At 42.0% G+C, this 24,502-nt stretch overlaps 1 protein-coding gene and 1 pseudogene across 1 annotated transcript; one reads left to right on the forward strand and one right to left on the reverse strand.

The window, feature by feature from the left end:
- The first annotated feature begins 400 nt into the window (after positions 1 to 400).
- On the forward strand, positions 401 to 7,346 carry LOC105285439. The gene is made up of 2 exons (XM_011349644.3): positions 401 to 2,674; positions 4,447 to 7,346. Exon 2 carries the CDS (start codon positions 4,709 to 4,711, stop codon positions 5,840 to 5,842), a length of 1,134 nt encoding a protein of 377 aa, XP_011347946.1. The 5' UTR covers positions 401 to 2,674; positions 4,447 to 4,708; the 3' UTR covers positions 5,843 to 7,346.
- A 190-nt stretch (positions 7,347 to 7,536) lies between these two features.
- On the reverse strand, positions 7,537 to 22,879 carry LOC113561722 (annotated as a pseudogene).
- Between the last annotated feature and the right edge of the window lie 1,623 nt (positions 22,880 to 24,502).

Raw genomic sequence — 24,502 nt, forward strand, 5'->3', positions numbered from 1 at the left:
CGCGCGTGGCCGAACGCGACGGGAGCGCCTAGGCGCGCTTTTTTTTCGGGGACTTTTACGGGTGGACGGTCACTCACGTGAAAGTACAGGGAAAAAGCGGCGATATCGCTCCACGAGATAGAGAGAAACCAGATCTCACGGGTCGGTATATTTTTACGCTCTGGCTGTCAATCGAAACGTCGCGATCCGCGATCGGCTATTGCACTTGCCTGGAGAACTCTCGTATCTTCGTGGCTTTTGAAAATTTCCTGCGGCACTTCTGGCATCCATTTATTTCTTTCGCACTGGATCTCCTGCGAGTTTCTCCAAGAGACGATGGTCAAGGTGGTGCTCGTTTTTCTCTACCAATTTGCATCCGCAAATGGGTCACATGTTACTTTTCATCTCGTGATTTCGTAATTGTGACACTTTCAAGTAAGGTCAATGAAAAACATGACGCTAGATTTATTACAGTGTTTATTTCGATGGGGGTACCATTGTACACACGCAAAAGCAAGTATCCACGTGCATCTGCGCATCGACGCACGCAAGTATGCACGCACGTTTTCCGGCGTACGTTCCACATGCAATCACGTGCAGATTGTGGTTATCCGTCGTTGCGTGTTGCTGGAATCACGCACAAACGTACGATTGAATTTCTCTCAAGCGTGCTTGTAAAACGCGACGATCATCCGCTCGAGCGAGTTCGCGATCCGCTTGAATCTTGCCGGAAGTTTGACATCTCCGACGCGACGCTCGCGATCCCCTCGAAAGCGCGTTACAGTTACAGTTTCCGCACGAACGATTTATCGATGTCGAAGCGATTTTGCTACAGCATCCCGTGAAAGTCCCGTCTTTCCTCTCGTTCTTGCGAGATATGTCGAGATGCACAACAAGTTGCAGTTGCGACCGCATCGACACGGTTTATCCATGCTGGAAGCTACACTTTCTCGATCGTCCTCCTAATTACACAACGGCGCCAATAATGATGCTGCTCTCAGCATTTCGCATTAGGCAATCGTAGCGCTGTCTTCATGCATCCACGACCGCTATCGTGAAGAAATCAGTCTCGAAAAGAGACACGATAATCGCGCGCGGATTTATACTTTCTCGTCTGTGCGAGTATATTTTAATCCGATTAGATTCATAATAATTTGAGAAGTTTTATTATTTCGATTTTTATTCTATTTTTATTGATTTTAATTGTTCTGTATTTCCTGGGTTTATAAACTGTGTTGCCATAACGATCTAATAACGATCTAATTTTTAGAAAAGCAGTGTAATAATAATCTTCTACACAAAATGAGACTAAATTCTTCATATATTAATTATTTGTATTTTAATTTCACCACTATACTTGTCTAAAAAATTATTTTTTCGCGTAGTTTTGTACTTTATATTTTACGGTCCTAAATTACGGTAGATCGATAATCGGTTTTACTGTACGAGTAAATTGGTAACTTTTACCTATATAATTAAATTGGCTATAGTAATTGAAACACCCAGATTTCTCCATGATTAAAAATAGCGAATGTGTGCTTCCAAATACCGTTCCTTATAATCATTTATTCTAATTATCGACATACATAATGATTAATTTGACGTTATAGACGGTATAATCCTGAGTATAATCTAAACTAATTTTCAACAGAAAATTTTAATTAATGATATGTCAGCGTACTACATAGTAAAATGGTAAGAATAATATTGAACAAATTTTATAGTCAAGCCAAAATGATAAGGAACAAAGGACCGAACGCTCCTCTATCATTTCACATCTTGCCACGTTTCGTCGACGGGAATCCCGCAGTAATGCAATCCGCGAATGATTCTTTAGCAGTAATCGAACTAAAAGGTCGATTCCACGTGTTCCCGCGGCTAACAATAAAGGTTGGCTCATGCGCGATCCACAACGAAGACCCTGGGATACGTTTGCTCTCTGAAAGTTACCTTCGATTATAACGGGACTTTCATACTGGGAGGAAGGGTCGTGTTTTCGTGAGAGGCAAGTGAGGTCAATTGGACTGCCATTCCGAAAACCCAAGTCGAGCCAAGGCATTCCAGAGAATCCCATTGCGATAACGTTAACATGCTTCATTATGCTTTCAAAACATCTAAGAGGATTAACGAGCTGTAAGAGAACGTAATTGTCTGGTTTTCAATAAAATTTGTTTTTATTACCATTTGCTTGTTTTCTTTCTCTTGCCCATGACATCATCGTTCGACGTTCTCTCGTGGGAATCGTACATATAACAGCAAGTACAAGATAAAGACAATGAGAAGTAGATGCAAGACGATATCCGCCTCTCATTGTCAAGATCGTTTTGCCGCGTTGGTGCGAATGGTGTGAACAAGGCTTAACGTAAGTCGAAGGTACACGTCTATCCGGAGCTGCTCTCTGTTGTCCCTTTCACTGCAAGTCGGCTGCGTGGGAGGGTTCATACGGGATTTCGTAGCAATTTCAACGAGGACTAGTCTTTCGTGGTTCAGTCGTCATGCAAGTGTCGCGCGCGAGCGATCGTCTATCTGGTCGCGCGTATCGCAAATCTGCTGTCAGGATGCAATCGCCGGAAGCTCGCTATCGCAAAGTCGATCGGATCCTGAGTGATTCTTAGCGTGACGAAAGGTGCCATGCAATGTGATGAGCCTGCAATAATCGATGATGATCGATTCCGTGTCGATGCAGAGTGCTTAGGTAAGTGCGAGAATAAAGTTTAATTTAAGGAAATTCATTACTCTGCATACCTCCTGTAGTTTTAAAATATTTATTTAGCGTTTATATTTCTTGTTTTATTTTAGGATGATTAAATATTTATAATATACGATTTATTTCTTATATCGTTGAAACATTCCTTAAAGAGAATATTATTTTGTTAAAGAAGAATAAATAAATATTCTTAGCTCATCTTTTATTATTTGCTTAATTAATTAATTTTTGATTAATTCCAATATATAAAACATTTGAACAGATTCACTTTGTAACTGTTGGATTTCAAAAAATTTAGACGTGGAATTATATAATTTGTATTAATATTTACTAGAATAATATAATTTGTATTAATATTTACTAGAATAATATAATTTGTATTAATATTTACTAGAATAATATAATTTGTATTAATATTTACTAGAATAATTAATATTTACTAGAATTGAATAAAATATCATGAATATCATGATTACCAGGTTTAATATCTCTAATTTCATACATTGTGTACTGGTATGGTATTTAACGGAAATAATTAATGCTTTGCGGGTTTCATGAATTTTTTATTGCGTTTGAATTATTATGCATGCGGAGCGCAAACTGACGATTCGCTAGAAGTTTCACCGAAGATTCACACGATTCGACGTGCTAATTCGATGTGAAAACGAGCTCAGTCTGAAGAAATAGGGGCGCGCTCGCAACATAATCGTGGCGTCTCGTAATCAGTTGCATAACATCGAGAAAAAAGCAAAAGATCGAGCAGCAATTTGTCAACTGAGTCAGTCACATGAACGACGTTACAATCCAAAACCGCAATACGAATAACAGCTATCTGCGTTTTACATTTACTTAATCGCTCGATTCCGAAATAAATTCTCCAGTTAAATATCATAAATCCTAATGCAATTTCCGCTTAATCTTTTATTATGCCACGGAATCTTTCATTATTCCACTCTCGGAATTGGCGAAAAGTGGACACAACCGACCGACTCAGGAATTCGTATAAACGTCGAGCGGAATCTTGTCTAAACTACACTTGCGACAGAAGAATGTTTGTTACAATGTCGTTCGTGCGAGCCGTTCCATGTACGAGACTGACTGGATTCTGTCACGTCAGCGCGCGCGATTGTTATCCGCGGATTGTGCAAGCCGCCTCTCCTCCCACCGAAAGCCGCGAGAAGCGAAATCCGCGCGCGGAGGCTCAGACGAGGATTTCAATTAAGTCGAACGAGGAGTGGTTACGATAATTGGTCGGCCGGCTGTTCTCGCAGGCAGCGCGGAAGTAGCGTCTTCTGCTTCTGCTACGTCGTCGAACGTCGACGAAGATTCGCGTTAAATATATATCCGACTCTCGATTCCCTGCCTCGTGCCCGATTACAGGTTGCACATCCGCTGTGATTGAATGCCAAATGAGCGGCTGTAAAATCATTGCAATCGCGCGATCATCGTGACTCGTTTGACTTTCTTCGCGCTCGATCGCGCATATTTCAAATTTATAATTTACTTTCCAATCAGTAAAATTACCAATCTCATCATTGCGTTCAGCACATATACTCATACAAAAGTGGATTATTATGTGATGCATGTAATAAAGTTGGAGTAATTGAAATGAAAAATAGGAGAATAGAGACATTATATTAGCAAATATTCTAGTCAATATTTATTACTTTAATAAATGTTAAATTTAATAATCTAATAAATTATTTTAATAAATTACATAATTACCAAATTAACATTTTGTTCATATTTTTATTCGACAGCACAGAGAAGACGGAAGACAAGGAATACTTCAACAGTCTGGATAAAATCTGCATCTCTGCGACATCCTGGAAACAGAAATATATGGAAGTGTAAATTGTCCTTTAAATGTGAACAACGAACCGAGCGTGAACTGCACAAATGAAATTTGCCTCGGACAAATGTATCGCACGCGCATCTAACGTAATCCCTTCTCTCGGTCGAGCTCGTTGAATTGGTAGCCGTTTGTGCAATTAGACGCATTTATTTGCGATTCAGAGAACGATGACGGAGAACGTGTACGTCATAAAAGTGAAGACGAAGCCGCCGTTGTCATCTTTGTACCCATCGGAGCGTCGGTACTCGGCATCGACTGTCGGCGGTCTGTCCTTGGTTCACTTCGGCCTCGGGGCCCTGTCCCTCCTCCTGGGCACCCTCGCCTTGTCCTTGCAGGGCCCGATCCTGTCCGTTGCATGTATGGTGCCGTCCGTGACGGGGCTCCTCGCTTGGCGGCGTTGGTACATCGACCGGAACATCACCATTTTCTTCTACGGTAGTCTTTTCTCTTTGGTAGTGGCGGTCCTTTGTTTTGTCGTCACGATCTTCAACGTTGCGGCGGTTTCCGGTAGCACCGGAAGTTCCCTGTGGCCGTTGGAGAAGATCCTAGATGCTCCGCGTTACTCCTTTCGTCCTGCAGAAGGTATCATGAATGACACTCACGTGGACGATATCATCACGTCGCTCAAAAACGGTCGGCTAAACATCACTGAAGATCATAACTTCTCAAACATCAACCAAGCCAATAAATCATCCATCATCAGCTTCGAACCTCGCGCCATCGAGCTCAATGTATCCGATTTCCATAACGGCGTCAGGAACGACGGCGGTTACGATGATTTCAAAGCGGAAACGTCCTTCACGCTTGAAGAGAGGACGATGATATCTGGAGAAATCCTGCAAGGTGAAGGCGCGATGAATGTTACGCGGGAATCCGTGGATGTTGCAAAGAAGAAGACAAAGACCTTCTGGCACAATCCTCATTATGAAGACTCTTCGCACACGAGGATGCTGCTGATTCTAAACATTTTGGTGGCGTCTCTTCTGGAGGCTTTCTGGTCGTTGCTCAGCGCGAGGATCGCATTCCGTGGAATGACGAATTGTTTGTCAGAGAATGGCAGTGTCCCGGTCGGCTCGAAGGCGACGAGACTGCCGAAGAGGAAACCTCCAGCACCCAAGCCAGACATCTTGGACCACGATCGCCGACTGTCGGAGAGCCTTCAGAGCTTCACCAGCCTGCAGGGTCTCGCTGCTAGTCTGGGACCACGACTACCCCTGCCGGAATCTAACAGAGAATTCAGGGAAAGAGTCGAGAGATTCCTGGCGAATCAGGCGACGCACAGAGTCGTTGAAGGTGCCTGAAATTAATTGCAAAATGAATTCTCTGTTCAATATAAACTTCTAGATTTAAAAAAAATCAGTAGTTTATTCCTTATTCTTAGGATATTAAGATTTTTAGCGTTCGCAAGAAATGTCTCGTGACATTTTTATTGACATTGGACATTTGTAAAATTGGTGTAAGATATGATATGATAGATGACGTAATAATACTCTACACCGATCTCTTTCTCTCAGACTTTGACCATGTACCTTATTATTATATTATTTGCAATCATCATGTTTCCAACGTAAATGTACATATCTTATTTTTAAGGTAGGAATTTAGAATGAAGTTATCATAATACACTCTCCTTGGTATATTTGCTAGAGTGACTTGTGAAATATAACGAATTGTTTATTACACGCTTGCACACCGTTATTTAACACGAATGCGATATTATCGCGCTCGAACGCGAAGTCGATCGCAAATACGACGACAAGCGCACAAATACATTCACGTACTAATTATATCTGCTACTGATCGTATCAGACTGTCGTCTGTGTTGTCAGACGTGTTTTTATATATTGGCTAATTAATACATCAATTCGTACTGCAAACGGACAGGGATAATCGACCAATGTTCTGCAAACAGTCTGCAATGGCCGAGAACGATTAAATGCTCTGTCAATTATTGAAAAGAGCTAATAACTTATTTAAACCCGTTACTGCTTTGTCGGGCTTTAGCGTACACATTATAAGCATAAAAATAACGTAAGTCCGTTTTATTGAATTTCCTGCGTGCGTATTTCCTCGCCGCCTGATCAATTAAGCGTCCCGTCGTACGGTACACGAGAGATCTTACGTGCGCTGTGATACGAATCTCGAAGATATTATTGCTTAACAAACTGTGGCGACGACAGCTATAAAACGTTACTCCGGAAACGCTGAGAATACCTGCGAAACCTCCGTTATGACTTGCGATACGGGCAGCGATAGTGTAGAGTTCATCCTCGAGTACATAAAACTTTAATCACCATTAAAGCTGTTGCGTAAAGCGGATAACGTTAACGTAAAGGGTACCGTATCTCCGAATATCGTATTTCTGAATATCGTCTTTTTACAGACACAACGTTCGATAGTCAGGCTTGTCAGACTTATGCACGATGTTGATAAGATCGAAACGTTTCTACGCCAAATATAAAAAAAATCTCAAACTTATACGTCCTGCTTGGATCGCATAGGAAATAGTATTATGTGCCATGCATCCGCCTTTCGTTTTTCCATGCATGTACACATTGTGAAAGTTTAACGCCTCATCATGATATATCAGACAATCTGATACCGAATAGCGAGGTTGCCGGAATTCTCTTTAAGGAAATTATTAACAATAGCATTACCGCTTTGAAAACTGCATTCCTTTCGAGCGTTTACCTGTATGCGTGCGTTGTTCGCCAATCTCCGCGCTGCACATGCATAGAGATGGACAACACAATTAATATTGTATCCATAACAAACGCATATTAAAAGGAAAGATGTCTATAAAGATCACAGAAATATTATTTTTTCTATTATAATTTTTACACACATATGTTCAGTATGCAATAAAATTCCGTCCCTCATTATCACGTAGCTGCTACGTGATAATGAGGGACGGAATTTTATTGCATACTGAACATATTGGATAATTGAAGGACAAATAAGGTAAAATCGATATGGAAAGAAAGGCCAGCATTTGTCGTGTCGCGTTCTTCGCAAAATCGTCCTTTATTCTTGATCATTCATCATCGTCAACTACATTGTTCGATGGCGCGCAGGACTTGCTATGACTCGCGGCTCGCGCTTAAGGTACACTTCATTCACTTAGACGACATTAAGCTACTGCTCTGTAATCTGACTCCGTCGCTTCCATATGATAAAATATGCATTTCATTTACATTGTTTCTACTTGCTACTTAACTTCGATCGGTCTCTTTATTATATTGTCCTTGGTCCGCCTGAATTGTAATTCTGAAAGCGAGTGCGCGCCCTCGCAATGACGCAAGATTTGAAGAAGAAGCGACTTGACAGTAAAAGCACTGATAACGATAACGCGCAATCATCAAACGAAGGGCTCAAGTGCAGAATTTTCAAAGCGAAAGTGTGAAACGACTTAAGCGTCTTTAGTCACGAGTAACGTGATCTCTTTAATTTAATCAGACGAGTAAATTAAATATCTAAATGGCATCAGAAGATGCGACTTATTAATCGCGAAATTGAATTATTAAACATACGATTACGAAGGTATCGTTTGATCATTGATATCTTGGAGACAGGGATTACTTGAGAATTACAGCTAATACATCTATCGGCAAGAGTAAAGCACACTTTTGTACATACATGGTCTACCACGTATTCAACAAAGAACAACCGCGTATCGGCAATCTCAATCTCCAACACGCGACATAAAGTTCAAGCAAATTATTTGATAAACGTATCGCAGCTTATTAGCAAATCAATTACAATAAATAGTATAAAATAAAAAGCAACTGCATAAAGTTGATGTCGTCTTAATAATGCGATCGTATATACTTATCCGTTCACGGATATCCACGAATACACTTTCAACCAACAATTCAGCTATGAAACTATTACTGTCTTCTCCGTTCTCTCTCGCTGGCGCTCTCGTCCATTCACTCGTCTCTTGAATATATTTAATTATACTTGCTGTTATTCGTTACTACGAGCAACACGAGCAACATCGCTTAATTAGCAAAAATACACAGAATTTGCCGTGAGTATTTTCTTTCGCGTGGCAAACGTTTTTCTCCCAACAACTGATCACGTTTTAACACAAAACGACCGATTTTCGTCTCGCTTCGTCAATTGTGATCATCGATGGGCGATTTATGAGCTAAGCACGAGTTTTCGTGTGCCTGGACTGTTTACCACAGATCACATTGCTTTAGATTCTATCAAGAATCAGCGTTAATTATCACTTCTGATTCTACTTGTATTTCACTATTTTCAATTAAAATGTACACGTACATATAGATTATAGATTGAATCGATAAGCTTCTTAAGAAGGAAATGGCAGTTCGTTCTCGTCAAAATCGAGATTAGCATTTGCGTACGACCTTTGTAATTTACATTACTAGACTGAGGAGAATCGAAACGTTTGACATTTCAATTCACATATATAATAAGTCGTAAAAGTACGCACCACTAATCGCGTCAGCCAAGGTTCTACTTTTACCAGTTAGCTTGAAAATAATGGAACTTAATTATCATTATTTAATAAGCTATTTAATAATTATTTGTGGAAGAGAGTGACGTCATGATGTCACGTCGATGTCACGACTACTTCAGTTACTTAAGAATTGCGAGATATTGTTCTTGAATTCTCGTTAGTAATATTCATTTGTTTTCACAGAAAGAGGATTGGTACAATCTGAACTGATATATACACATTATTCTCATATCTCTCAGTGTTTTAGTGTTTCAGTGTTTCGCACGTTCCCAATTAAATTGGGTGCATTCATAATTTCTTAGCTACATTGCCTTTTTCAAAAGCAAATCTACTATCGTGCATAAACCGTCCGACTAGGATCTCATCTACCAAGCTCGAACGCTATCATCACGTCTAATTCCGCTCTTTCATTCCGAATCGAATGCAAAGGAAAAGATTCCTGCAATCTCAGTCATCTATTTCGCTCGCCGCCTTCAAGATCTACACATAGTTGATTTAAATTACGTACTCACAGGTCAGAAACTATTGTCATATTTCCCTCGTCACAATCTAATTGTTCTTCGCGTGATACGTTTCCTGCGGGAAAACGAGCATCATCCGCGTCTCGATCTGCTTTTCTCACTGGAACTTTACGAGAGAGTCTAAAATTCACACATTCACCGGTCGCACGTTATCGTCCGATTGTTGTTGCTCGCCACTCTGCCAGCCGGAGTCCAAAGTAGTCGAATCGCTCAAGCAACACTGCGGCGTCTCGTCTTCCTGGCCGTTCCTATAGTCTCTGTAGTCCCTGTCACGTACCCTATCGCCCTCATCCTCCCGGAAGTAACCGGAACTCGCTGGGCCCTCCTGCAGCTCCTCGTCGTCTTTCGACGCGTAATAGGAGTAGCGACTCTGCTGGATGACCTCGTATTGCGCGTCGGGAGCGAGAAACGGACCCCTCACGTTCCTCGGTTCATCGCTGTTCGCATAATTGTCGGAAGGGATATCAGCGCTCTCTGAGGGCAAGGGTAGAGGCAGTCGAGACCGCTTCGACAGCTGACGTTTGCCCAGCCTGGCAGCCAGATAGTCGACGCCTTCCGGATGCTCCGCGCCTGTAAAATTTGGAATAAAACGTGGAAAATCTGATAAACATTCTTGTTACAAGCATTAATTTCTTAAGAATTAAGCAACCATTTGTAAATACGCGCGAACTTTATATGATCGACGTAACGACGTAAGAATCGTAGAATTAAATTAGCGGCCCTTGTGAGTTAAAAGTACTTCTCCACTTTTTGCAATAATAGAGACTTGTGGATATGCACTTAGTGCTTCAAAAGTAATTTTAATTAACGAAATAGAGAAGAAAAGAGAGATTAATCTTTAAACGTCGGAGCAATGACGAGTCTCCTCGTAGAATTTTCACGACGACAGATCTCACGCGCAGACTTTGTCGCAGATACAGAACTTCGGTAGTACCTTCTTTATCCACAGCCAGATCGTAAAAACTACTTTCGGGTCCGCAGCACGAGGATACGTCACCGAAATATAGTTCGCTCTCGGACTGTTTCGGGCCGGGATTCGTTTCTTGCTGAAATGCCCCGTTCTCCACGCCCTTGAGGGGCTTTCTGGCTCTCCTACCTTTGACGGTGCCCTCGTTCCCGCCCTCAGGGTCCGTGCTGTTGGAAATTTCCTCGGCGTTCTCGTAATTGTCCGAAGGACGCTTTGCAGATCTCGATCTGTGATCTGGAATATTTTGAAAAACGCTTAATTTCTGATTGCTTATTGCAACAGCAAAACTTAACAGACACTTGTATTTTTATATAGCTGTTGTTAATATTATTTCCTTATAAAATATAAGTTATTTGACTTTTCGCACAGTTGCCGATAGTTACCTTCATTATTCTCGAAGTTATCCATCCTTTTAGCGATTCTGGCTCTCGATTCGGCAACTTGTGGTCGTCTGGCAGGACTGTTCGGATCACTGTAAGGAGGTGGTGGTCCCCACAATGGCACTGGCGTTTCTAGAACACTATAAGACGCAGTACTCGGAGTGTACGGAGCACTTTGAGTATTTAAGACAGAGTAAGGACCACTCGACTGCGAGTTGAGAACACTGTAAGGGCCTGTTTCGTTCTCCACATTGGTTTCTGTTGGTCGTGCCTGAGTATGGAAGCCGTAATTCGAATCTGGACTCGGTGCTGGACCTCTTGATCTCGTCCAAGGCAATCGCCATCTTCTGCGAAAAGAAAACAGTTCGCTAATTTCTACCAGAAGAAAAACTGCGAATTTTTCTATATTTTAAAAGAAACTTTATCGATTCGACCACCTAAATAAAAATAAAAAACATTAATTATGAAAATTAGTTTCCAATAGTTTTCAATTATATTATTATATATGCAATATATAATATATTTCTGTTACAATATATTTTTAAAGATTCTTCGAAAGGAAATATCGACGAGTATGCATCTATATTACAAAAGTATATCGTATTGGTATACTAAATTGGTATCATCGTATCATCGATCGTTACAATATCGTGTGCTACAATAAACGCTCTTTAACGGAGCAACATTCTTTGCCGGCTTGTGAACTGATTTGAATCGTGTGCAATGCAAACGTAATTCTGTTTTATTTTTTCTTTTTGCGTACTCGAGATTGATACCAGACGAAGTGGATTGAATATAGTGTTTCAGGGGAACGTCAAACAAAGTCTGTCGAGTCGTGTGTCTGTGCGTCAGTGTACTTTAAAACCAATCGATGTGCACGGCCGCGTGTTTTATTACCAGCTTGCGCGACACCGGATAAAAGTGAACTTCAAAGGGCGCCATCGTCCATCACAATACGTTTCCGAGACTCGGGAAACCTTTCTGCAAATATCGGAGTGGAATGCTGCTTTAATTAATGCCATATATTAAAGGATTACCGGGATACAATGTACAACGGACACAGAAGCACCGGTACATTGCCACGTTTACGAGTTTATTGCACTCTGTTGCTTTCATGTCGTGTGCGACAATGCCAGCGCACCAAATTTATTAAATTCATTGAATACGTGATCGTCAGACGTTGCAATCTAATTATTAAAACCCATTGTGTCACAAATGTGGATCGAGTTATGTGTAATTTCATTTTTATTTATACATATAATATATAATATATAACGAAATATAGATTTTAAACGAAAATTTTAAGCAATCGTAGTTTGCAAAAATATTTGACGCGAGTTGCAGTTTTACAATATGGGGCCACTTTTAATTAAACATGTATAATATTTATTCAATTTTATTCATAAACACACACATTTATGGCATTTAAATTTAAACCATCAAACTAGTAGATAATATTTTTTTAATTTCCTTTGCAACAGTATTATTTTACGTACCTGGACGGTGCCATGTCAGGATTCGGCGTGTACAGATTTCCCGGTGTCTGGGCCCACCATGGGCTCGCACCCCCGCAATCATTGCAGCAGCCGCAGGAGCCGGCTGGTGGTCCCACGGTGCCACCCTGGCCGTACAACGACCGGCATCGCAGCTCCAACTGTTCCCAATACATCTTCTTCTTCTCGTGACTCAACAATTGGTACACCAGCATGCACGAGAATATGCAGGCCAGTATACCGGCCACCGAGACGCCGAAAAGGGCCCTCAGGCAGTCCGACAGCGCGCCGTGCACCGCTTCGCAGTGAGGAGTTCCCTCGAACAGCACACCGGGATCCCCCTTCGATGCCGGTGCACCATAACATGTGCACGATCTACATCGCCGTGGGAGCTTGAGATTAATAATCCGTTCGAGATGTTTATCCGTTTGGAAGGAAAAACAAGAAAAAAAACCATCTCGACGCACCTCGTATCTTATAATTAAAATTGTTCGCGGACAAGTCAAGATTTATTTAACCGCTTGTGCAGAAACGATTTTTAGCGGCACGTTCCATAGATAACATCAGACAATGCGCAGAATTATTATTATTATTATATTACTTGGTACATATTTGTCTTCATAATAACACTGATTTTGTTTTATCTCTTTACGATCGTAATTTCTCTTCTGAAATATGCATATATAAATGAGAGGGGGAAGAGGGATGTACGTACCTCGCGCGCGCAGTGTAAACGCACTCGCGGAGATTCTGCAATCGAGACATGTGGATCACCGTGGTGGTGACGGTGACGAGGACGCACACCAGCGCGCATACCACCCCCACGGAACCGCAGACTTTCATCTGTAAAAGTTACAAATCCGATTTAATAAGGGAAACGTCTGCGCCAATGACACTTCACCGCGCGTACACGGAAAGCTTACGCGACGGACTTACCAAAAGCCCGTATCTATGCTTTCGCCTAGCCAGCAGCATTGTGAAAAGTCCCATCAGGATCAACTAGAAGATAAATTAATTATTCAACGTGCGCGTGCCTCCACATATCATTTGCAAGCGTTATTTATGAACGTTTGTTTTGTTTATCGAACGAATAGACAAATCATTACGCCTCACAATCAATGACTCGTAACAATTGAGGATTGAGTTATGTACGTAGTCGAGTCAGTAGTATGAAACGTTGCGTTTTAAAATGTATTTTCTCAACAATATTCATTCGCTCGATATCGTTAAGCTGTTTTTATGATTATCGAAGCGAGTATCGACACGTTTTTGGAATGGACACGATACAGCTTTGAATGTAGCAATGAGGCTGCCCTAATCGATCATTATGTTTCTTTCTCTCTCTTTCTCTCTTTTTCTTTCTTTTTCTCACCATAATGCCAGGAATGTAAGACGGCACGGTCTCGAAGAGCGCTAGACTGGCCGTGTGGGCCGAGAGGACCGCATGGACCGCCAAAAAGAGGCTGCCGACCGCCGCACTCACCCCACCGCATAGGCAGCAAAGGACAACGTACTTCTTGCAGCAGCCGCCTTCGCCGGTGTGACCTGCAAAATCGATCCTTGAAATTCTAATTCGGCTTGATAAAAAATCCAGCGCGTGATCAGAATGTCGGTATCTTGGTAACGATCGCAAAAGAATCACGCCGACGTAAAGCCGATCTACACTGCTTGCAGATTGGATTGTTGCAATACGAGAGATTTTCGAAGAGTTTAATGATCCAATCCACTCTTTTAAGGTATTATGGAAAGACTGAAACTATTTCTTCGCTTTTTGTTAAAGGAGTGGCTTGAATCATTGTTGTATTGAAATCTTCAGTTCTAAATACGAGAGTAATAAGATGTATAAATGGATGCATAAATCGTCTTCGATCTAGAAACGAAATAAAAACGACATATTTGGCGAGTTTGGCCATTGATGAGAGAATTCGGTGGTGTCAAGGTTGCAATTCATTCGAATCCCGCCGCCGACGCATTATCGAGACGTGAATATCAAAGCGAGTTTGTGGGTAATCACAGTCTATGGATATTCGAGGAATTTCGTTCGCGGCACGTTTCTCATTGTGGCCAGATCAGGACTACTGCTGTTAGGTTCTCACGCGAGGACAATCGTTATCCTGCTAACCGGGAACCCAGCACGACTCACTCCTGTCGCGTTTCTCTTGGGAAGGGTCGATAGTCCTACAAAAGACGGCGAATAGGGTCGTCGAATAGCCCTTACATAGATATGTGGAAATGATAAGTGATGATAAAAAGTGCGTCGGGAAAGCTGAATCTTGTAAAATCGTGCACTATACGCAAGAATCACAGGGAGAACATTTCTACCCAGTTGTGATACGTGACGTTTTAAGTAATCGTTTGAAAAATACAAAATGAGAAAATTTCGTGGACGCATTTATCGTGTATCTCGCATAATTCTCTAGTGGAAACTCAGGAACCGCCGATTGTGTTTCCGTTTCTATCACGACCACGTTGCGGAATGCTTACGGCGCTGCTTTTGTAACGTTCGGCGCAGCTGCGTTACTCCGTTTGACGGCATCCGGGTTCGACTTCCCATTGTCGAAACTCCCTATTGAGTTTAGTACGCCGACCGTATTGGAAGTTCTCTCAATGAATCCTCAAGCGTCGATATACCGCATACCTACGAAAACAATGTGCTAATATTCTCGAGGTTCCCTCGGGATAAATTTTCCTGTTTTTCGGATCGGATATATTATTGAGAGAACACGGGAGAAAGCTATCAGACGATTAGATCGAAAACTGGAGCGGACACAAGTAAAGAAAACTCGTAAAATTTTCTCATGAGAATCAGAGATCGGAAACTATTTCCGTCAGAAATAAATGTTCGCTCTCGCGCCGAGAAACATGCAAATCATAATTGTCAAAGATAACGGAGATAAAAATCCGATAAGACATAAGGCAAGAATCCGCCATGGCTTCTCTGGAGCGCGAGATTCGATGGATATTTTCAAGAAATCCTTCGAGCGCAACGCGTCTTCTGATTCTAATCTGCCGTTCAAAGGCGGGATGCAAGATTTACGGAGTGGAAATTCTCAGGGAGAGGGAAGGCGAGTAGTCGGATGGATCCTTTAAAGGAAACTGCTCTTTCGATCCAGATTCCCGGAGGGTGAACTCACGGTTTTCACACATCTCCGCGGACAAAGATCACCGACATCAGTAATGTCCGATTCTACGATGGAATCTTCGTGATCGGAAAATGCAGGGGACCTCCGGACTTTTTTCGAAGCTAACAATGTCTAGCCTTCGACCTGACGCACGGTATACCTACTATTGGGTTGGCCAAAAAGTAATTGCGTTTTTTTCCAATAGATGAACATACATGTCTTGAAATGTAATTAACTTCATTCTAAACCGCAAATTCATTATGTAGGTTAACAACTCACAGTTCAAGCTTGTTTTAGAAAAAGAAAGTACACGATTTCGTTAACAATTGTTTGTTTGCCGTCGATTTCAAAATGGAAAATCAAAAAGAACATTTTCGTCATATTTTGTTTTATTACTTCCGAAAAGGGAAAAACGCTGTGCAAGCTCATAAAAAGTTATGTGATGTATATGGTAAAGATGCTTTAAAATTGCGGCAGTGTCAAAATTGGTTTACTAAATTTCGATCTGGAGATTTTAATGTGAAAGATGCACCACGCTCAGGAAGGCCAATCGAAATTGATGATGACAAAATAAAGGCACTGATCGATTCCAATCGGCGTTTAACGACACGAAAGATTGCTGAGAATCTTAACATATCGAAATCGAGTGTTGAAAACCATTTAAAACGACTTGGATACATTAGTAAGCTCGATATTTGGGTACCACATGAGCTGAAAGAAATTCATCTCACTAAGCGTATTGACATCTGCGATTCTCTTTTGAAACGTGAGGAAAATGATCGATTTTTGAAACGTATGATAACAGGCGACGAAAAATGGATCGTCTACAACAACGTCAAACGAAAAAGATCGTGGAGCAAGCGTGATGAACCTGCTCAAAGCACTTCAAAAGCAGATATTCACCAAAGAAAGATTATGCTGCCAGTCTGGTGGGACTTTAAAGATATTGTGTATTTTGAGCTGCTTGCAAGGAATCAAACCATTAATTCAGACGTATACTGTCGTCAACTGGATAAATTAAATGATACCATCAAACAGAAACGTCGAGAATTGGTGAATCGCAAAGGTGTTGTGTTTCACCATGATAACGCTAGACCACGTACAAGTTTGGTCACTCGTCAAAAATTGTTGCAGCTTGGATGGGATGTGTTACCACATCCACCATATTCGCCAGACCTAGCACCATCAGATTACCATTTGTTTCATTCTTTGCAAAACGCCTTGAATAGTAAAACCTTTACTGCTGATGAGAATATCAAATCGTTCTTGGAATTGTTTTTTGCTGAAAAAGATAAGAACTTTTTTGAGCGCGGAATCATGAAGTTGCCTGAAAAATGGCAAAAGATAATCAAACAAAATGGACAATATATTGTTTAATAAAGTTTTTGTTTCCCATGAAAAATTCGCCTTTTATTTATATAAAAAAACGCAATTACTTTTTGGCCAACCCAATATTTGCGTCATGGTGTTTACCGTCGACGAGAGCACCGGTTTGGATCGATGCTGAACGAATCAGGTATTTGACGATTCGTGTATGATTTTGGAGCTCCTGGAAAGGAAAGCGTTACAAACGATTTGCCGCTGGCCGTTAATAATGGAAACAAGTGAAACAAAATATTTGAGTGTGACGAAATAACGAACTTGGATGTGTCCTATCGCGTTGCCGTGGTAATAGAGAGGAAAAACGAGGGGAAAAATCTGTACATCCTTTTATATGTACGTCGTATAAACGTGCAACGATCTGATTCGAGCCACCCTCGCAAAATTGGAGTCATCTATTTCGAAGCACGTAGCTAAGAAAGTCGTTTCACATACGGCACACAGATAAGTCGATACGCCGAGAACAATTTTTATCGTGATAATATTCGGCCTAGTAATATGGATCGATTCCAGCAATAGTCGTTACGAAGAATTTATGATCTGGTGTTTGTCTAAGGAAATGTAAATGGAAATAAAACGCGATATCATAGTAGAGGCTCTCAAATTGTTTCATCACGATGCTCGATAAATAAAGCGTACGATCAAGCATCTTTCGCCCAATCGACGTAAAAAAAAACTATGTCTATAAAAAAAAGTTATTGCTATTCGCTCCGTTATAATATTTAAAAAAATATATAAATACTTATAATATTAATATTTTGTAAGAAATTATTTTAAACGAAGGAGTTTTCCATCTTAAGTTACACGCCGCCAAGATTCAGCGGATGGAAAATGCGCGCGTCAAAAGAACGAAGCGCCGCAACCTTTGACCTTGCCTCAAGACAACGTCATGGGGTTCAGATCTATTAATAACGATGCACACGAGTGCACAAAGGGAGCGCAAAAAAGAAAAAGTGATGAGCCGCGATAAGCAACGGGGGTTGCTCGTACCACAGGGATGCGGATAATGCGGCCTCGGGAAGTGCGCGTGGCTCGCTGCTGGATGCGGCAGGTGCGAGTGCGAGTGTGTCGCCATCGGGAACGGATAGCCCTGGTTGTCCATCTCCATTTCCGTTCCGAGGCGACAACGCACTATTTGGAGTACCGGGTAGCCATCCATCTTCCTCGCGTCACCTCGTACCCGCTCACGACGATCCTCAGCAATCCCGCAGGCTCATTTCTACCCCTGTTTTTGTCGCTGGCTATCACGTGGCGGCGCCGACGGCTCTTCTTGCATTAATCAGTCGATCCCTTTTGTATCCAGCTCTCTATCGCGGCGCACAATTCTCCCAATAATTGGCTAAATTGACTGGAACTCCTGTTCCATTCGATGTTTCCTCGTTTAACGGGAATATCACGTTATCAAGCGTAATTGAATCGCATATCAATACGCGGACTGTTCAGAATTGGATTCAATGCTGGTCGTTTGATTCGTGCGTTGTCCGATTGTAACTATTTTAAAAGTAATTATTGTTGTAGCATCACGATGAGATTTTCCTTCGGAATTGCAGGTGCAGTGTTGATTAAGTGCGTTTGATCAACAATGTCGATGTTGACGTAAATGTATGTACTCAATTACGTTAGGAAATATTTTGAAAAATTACGTGCAAAGCTCTTACGTGCAATTATAGTCTGATACAGTACAATCATCGTACATTTTTATGAAAGCTACGTCTACAATCTACGATTGTTTCTATCTTATTTCTAAACTTTCTACTTAATACTAAATTAATCACAATAATAAAATAATTAATCACAATAATTAATCAAAATTTGCTTGAGATCAATTTGATACAAAAATTAAGAAACAGAACGACAAAAAATTGCCAAGTGGCACACATAATATATACAATTATTAAGTCAAATAATTTATTATCTAAGTGTGTTTTAATGTGATCCAAGACGTACAGTAATGACGAGTGAATTATCTACGCAATCCTATCACCTTGAAGAAACATAGATGACTCTGACAAATGATCGGATGATTGTACGCAATATACTCTTCATTACTCCGCACGAAACGCAAAAAAGTCGCACTGTAAAATGATCGATGTTACGAGACACTCGATTCGTAGCAGCACATTCGACGTAATGAGCATCCTGGTACCGTCATTAAGCCATACGTGTCTGCGAAAATTCTGCACGTACGGGTCACGTGTCACCATGAGAGCTTACTGTTTCTCAAGGTCACCTGTTCGTCGTGCATTTCCGGCTGGGTCAACTCACTTTCACCATCAGTAATCATCGTCGGAAATCGTCATCAACTGCTCACGAAGCGCTTGATTTATTCTCGATCGATCATCATCCGATGGTAGACTTCATGTGTTAAGAATAAAACTGGTTCGATCGATCGTCTCATATCAATTCCCTGTCCATGTCCTTCTCTAAACGTAAAAATCCACTTTCGTATATCAACGATCGCGCACTCGACGAGATCCACAATCGTGGCGGACACGTTGTGATACGTCCCACAGGTGGCGGCTTCCGATGGTGCCCGCCGAATCACGAGGAAGAGATCCAAGTAAGTAAATCGGTCGTTTTCCGGTTCTTCAGTAAACGAAACGACGCAGTAGCACGCGCGTGCACGTCACGCTGATCGTGCGAGCGTGGTCATGTCGTCGGTCCACCGTTTTCCAGTCGCTCGCATCCCTCGGCTGGAGGGATCGTCCTACTCTCGGATGGTGCGAGCATCGACTGGTCGATATACCCCCGGATGATTCGAGCGACCCGGCGCGGTCGAGGGCTGAAATTCCGCGGGAACGCACCCTTCGGGCGAGCGGGGTAGAAAACTCGCGTGGTCGTCGATAACGCCGTCGTCGTCGGCCCACGATTGATAAGACGTTCGCGCCGACGTCGCCTCCTCCTCATCCGGCTGATAGTGCGGCTGTCCAGAACAATCGTAGAACAACCCGACATAGGATGGAGCTACTACCACCCAGCCGTGATGGCTCGGCGAATTTTCAGGAAACGCCCGCCTCTTCCGACATCTCAACGACTGGCTTGACATTTCAATCTCGAATGGAAATTAAGTCACCGATACGGAGAGTGGGCGTTAATGTCATTCATATCGCGAATCGACTGTTCGTATCGACGTGCGCGCAGCTTGCACGAGGAATGTCACGTCTACGAGAAATACGCGATTCCGTTCAACGGTATTTTTAACTCATTCAATTCTCATTGTTTTCCTCATTAAAATGTACAGAGATTTTATCCGAAAAATGTGGTAATTAAAGAATGACAAAATACATATTTAATAATGGAAGCAGTTTAAAAGCAGATATCTGTCAACGTTTTCTTCCTCGTGATCACAATTACTCTCTCAAGTACAAATTAAATAACTAGTGCATGCACAAAAGCGAGTCTCTTACATTGGTTAGTAGCAGTTGTCTCGTAACGTCTTGTCGGTTTTGGCGGTGGTCGTGGCGGAAGGGCAGGGGGTTGATGCATTCTTGATGCTACCTCGACGCCTCCGTCACTCTCGCCCTCCGTTCCTCTATTATTTCCACCGGGTTGCTGCACCACGTGACATTGACATTTATTCTTTGTAGGAGCCGAAACCTAAAGTATTGAGATATCGAAATAATTAAAAACAGCCTCAAAGAGCAGTATCTAAATATTTGTTAGCGATAATGTTATTTAAATATTCTTTTCTTCTTAATCGTTCCCAAGCTATACAGGATTTACAGAGGCCGCGATCGCCGAATTCACGCGAGAAGCATAGATCGTATGAATCTCAATGTTAGTCCCATGAACTCGCTCGGTATCAACACTTGCGGAAGAAGAATGCCCGATGAAATATTTTTCGTCGCACTAGCGACGAAATTCGAACATTCCTGCAACGGGCACCGATCCATTAATCATTCCCGCGTGCGCGCGGTGCATTTGGCCCGCGGCTGAAAATATTTCCTGATATAAGCTCTAAGGGCAGAACCGTTGCTTAGTATACGATTTATAGCTTCTCGCGTGGCCAGGACACGGCGAGCGTAACTCAAGCGTGCGCAGATAGAGATATGGCGATTCACGAACATGTATTTTCTGAGATGTGGCGGCAAAAACGGCTAGGAATATACGAGCCGCTGGGCGGAACAGTGGCATAAGTCATTCTCCTCAATTGGTCAGGCACGAAGAAAATTTATGGAGCTGGCAATCTCGCGAGACCTAATTAATTTCTTGAAACAGCGTTTTTCTACAATATGGAAAATATCTTGCGGTCGTTTTCTATCATGCCGAAATCATAGTATAAAACGCGTTTTATATGTAGATCTCTCCATATGGAAGGTATAAAATGCTAAAGCTTCCTTGATATACCTGAATGGCGTCGGCGCCTATAAGGGACGCATTCTTCAGATCGTTTTGTCCATGTTGGTGGCCATGATTGTGCACATGACCGTGATGATGTCCGTGATGATCCAAGCTCGAAGGAGCGCGATCTCTTGGTCTAGTATCAGAATGGCTCGTGTGCAACGAGTGTACCGCTTGTAGGTGATGATGATGATCGTGAACGTGGTCTAGTCTGCTATGAGTCCTAGTATTGGCGTTGGACGACGACGATTCACATGATATACCGGAGCTGACATGATGATGATTCACGCTGGACTGACCGGTTAGACTCCCGGATGAGCTGCCGTGATGATGACCACCCAAAGGCGTCGTCGACAGGCTGCTGTTGACTACGTGTCGGTGCACGGTGGGCGATCCACCGTGGTTCATCATGCTCGAGTTGGACGACGCGCCGCTCAGAGCACCGGAAGCGCCGTGATGATCGCTGGGAAAAGCGGAACTCGTGTGGTGGGTCAAACCGGTGCTGGTGCCAAGTCGATGATGACTGTGGGGTGAGTTTACGTGATTTATCGTGGCCGCGATGGGCATCGAAGCTGGATGATGATGTCCAGTCGGGGTGGAGCTGGTTTGGTTGATAGGACCGGAACCTGAAACAACAATGGGAACAACAAACAAAATTCCATTTATTGCGAAATTATAATCATAATAATTGATACTGATCGCAGAAGATGAAGGATTCTTACCAGACGCACTTAGACCGGAATTTCCATGGACATGGCTGAGACCTGTCGTCACCAAATTCCCATGGTGATATCCACTCATAGCCTGCGTGTGCGCGTGATGCACGTTGGATCCGTGATGATGGCTCGCTTTCGTGTTACCGTGGTGATGGTGCGTATGCTGTCGCTGATGCTGCTGGAAGCCCATAGACCCTCGCCAGCGTCTAGATTCGCGTTGCTGCGGAAGTTATCAGCGTGCTTGTAAATATGGGTATGCATGTCTCCATGAAAATGTCCATGTACACCACGTTCTACCGCGTGGGCTCGTGGTGATGCTGATACGGGTTCAGACTGCTGCACGTTCTTTAGCTTGTCCTTGCTGCAGCTTTGCTTCTGCGACGACAAACCGGCCTGAACGTCTTCCAGTTGTTTATCCAGATTTTGCTGGTCGCTTCAAACAGATTCGACCGACTTCTAGACGATTGGGGCTGGAGGCCAAGCTGTGCTGATTATCCTGTAGGTTTGAGCTTTCCTGGACCCTTCGAGCTGCCTCGAAAGCCAGGTTGCGAGACAGGTCTAGATTGCGCGGACTGCAGGAGATATTGTGCGAGTGAAAGCGATAACATCGAACTCTGATTAGTGACGGATCTAGGATTGGGTGATATATTCGTTTGATGTTCCAGAAGGTCAACGCTTCTGCTACTGTCCAGGCTGAGCTGCGAATTATCCGTGTGGGGACTCTCCAATCTTCGTATCGGCTCGAAAGCATTCTGTAAGGTCTCCAGACTTCGTGGGAATCTGAATTGTTGGGGATCCTGGTGCTGCCCATGTTCCTTTCCGCTCTGTCCTCGGTGTCCTTATAGGATCCATATTGTTGATCGCGAACACTGACAGGGATGCTGCGGATTTTCAGGAACGTCCAGATCACTGATCAACTCTGAGTGCGACATTTTAGTATCTGCAATAAAATGGTGAATAAAATACATTTACATTGAATGTATAAAGCGTAGATTGCCATCCTGCATATATCTACTTAAATATCTTTTAATATTGCTATGATTCAGAAAATGTTAATATCAAATTATCTTCAAACGTGCAATATTTTTTGTTAAGAAAATTTTCTTCCGATTTATTTGGGCGTTTATCATTTAACAATTAATTTTGATGTCATTAATTTACTGTGATTAATGGAAAGCAAGCGTCTCCTTGTGATTCTCATATTTAATAACTTTTAATATTGTTACTGAAAAATATTCTCAGAGATTAATCGACCTGATAACGTGTAGTTTTCCATTTTCCCTTCAGCAATGACGGAGAAATTATATCGGTCGCTCGCATAATAAATAAGAGAAGATGTAAAACAAAATGTTCGCTAGATGAATCTCCCAGTCACTTTTGCTTTTTATACGTCGCTCGCGGTGGCTCCTGCTGTTTCGTAATACGGAACGATTTATCAAGTGCAACGAGGCGGGGCATCAAAACGAACCATTTCTCGTCGCGACATATGAAATACCGTTCGTCACGCAGCCGGGGGTATCGTTCTATGCATTGATCCTGATCTAGATGTGTCAACGCCGTTGCTGCCAACCCTTGTCTCGATCTGTCGCGTGTGTGACAGTAATGAACTGCATCCACTTATAACTGAATGAAAAATATGAGCTATCGTTAAATAACAGTCAATTAATTTTACTTATTCAATGCGCACTTCTTGTCAACTTGATGAATTTGATCATACAAATCGAACGATCACAAATCGAACATACAAATCGAACGATCACAAAGAATCGAGACAATACATTTACATTTTAAACTTTATGTTAAATATTAATTACTAATTTATCGTTGGGATCAATTTTTACTCAATTAGAATTCTTGATTTTCCTATAAAAACGAATTCTCTCTGTAAAATAGTATGACTGATGTTAACAGTGAAGATGAGTTTCAACAATACAAAAACAAGTGCTAACAATCTCTGAATTATAAAAACCGATAATGGCATGGTATCCATTCTGAATGCGGAAACGCGCGAAACTTTACGGCTTATTATTACTACTTGTCGTTAAAACTTTTTCGATGGCTTCCGCAGGCTTGAATAAATATCTTCGGAAAGACTGGGTGGTTCTTTATGACTCTTGGAAAGAGGGTGACTTTTATGATAGAGCATTGTGTGGAGATTTTCAAGATGCGTTGAAACAGATTATTACGCATCCATTTCGTTAAGAACTGTTGCGAAGTTTAATTGTGAAAAATAATACTTTGTCAATCTAATCATTAAAAATTATAATCCTATTCTAAAAGAGGCGTGTTAACTTCGTGAAGTTCTTTTTTATCGAATAGTTGAGGCTCTTTTCCGCGACGCTGATTGGTTATCTCGATTCGCGTTGTGTGTTATGTTCAATTTAGATTACCATCGCGCGGCTGTCTTCGCGTGGAGGTTAACAATTTGGTAGAGTGTGATAATTGTGCATATAATAAATAATAGATATAAGATATTATTATTCGAAAACATTGTTAATATTGAAAAATAAAATAGCACGCGCATAACGCGCGCCTGTGTTGTACTGGTATATATA

This window comes from Ooceraea biroi, chromosome 1, assembly GCF_003672135.1.
Source record: "Ooceraea biroi isolate clonal line C1 chromosome 1, Obir_v5.4, whole genome shotgun sequence".
Classification (NCBI taxonomy): domain Eukaryota; kingdom Metazoa; phylum Arthropoda; class Insecta; order Hymenoptera; family Formicidae; genus Ooceraea; species Ooceraea biroi.

What these genes read in the sequence shown, in the direction of transcription:
- LOC105285439 (XM_011349644.3), top strand. Translation starts at nt 4,709, where the DNA reads ATGACGGAGAACGTGTACGTCATAAAAGTGAAGACGAAGCCGCCGTTG.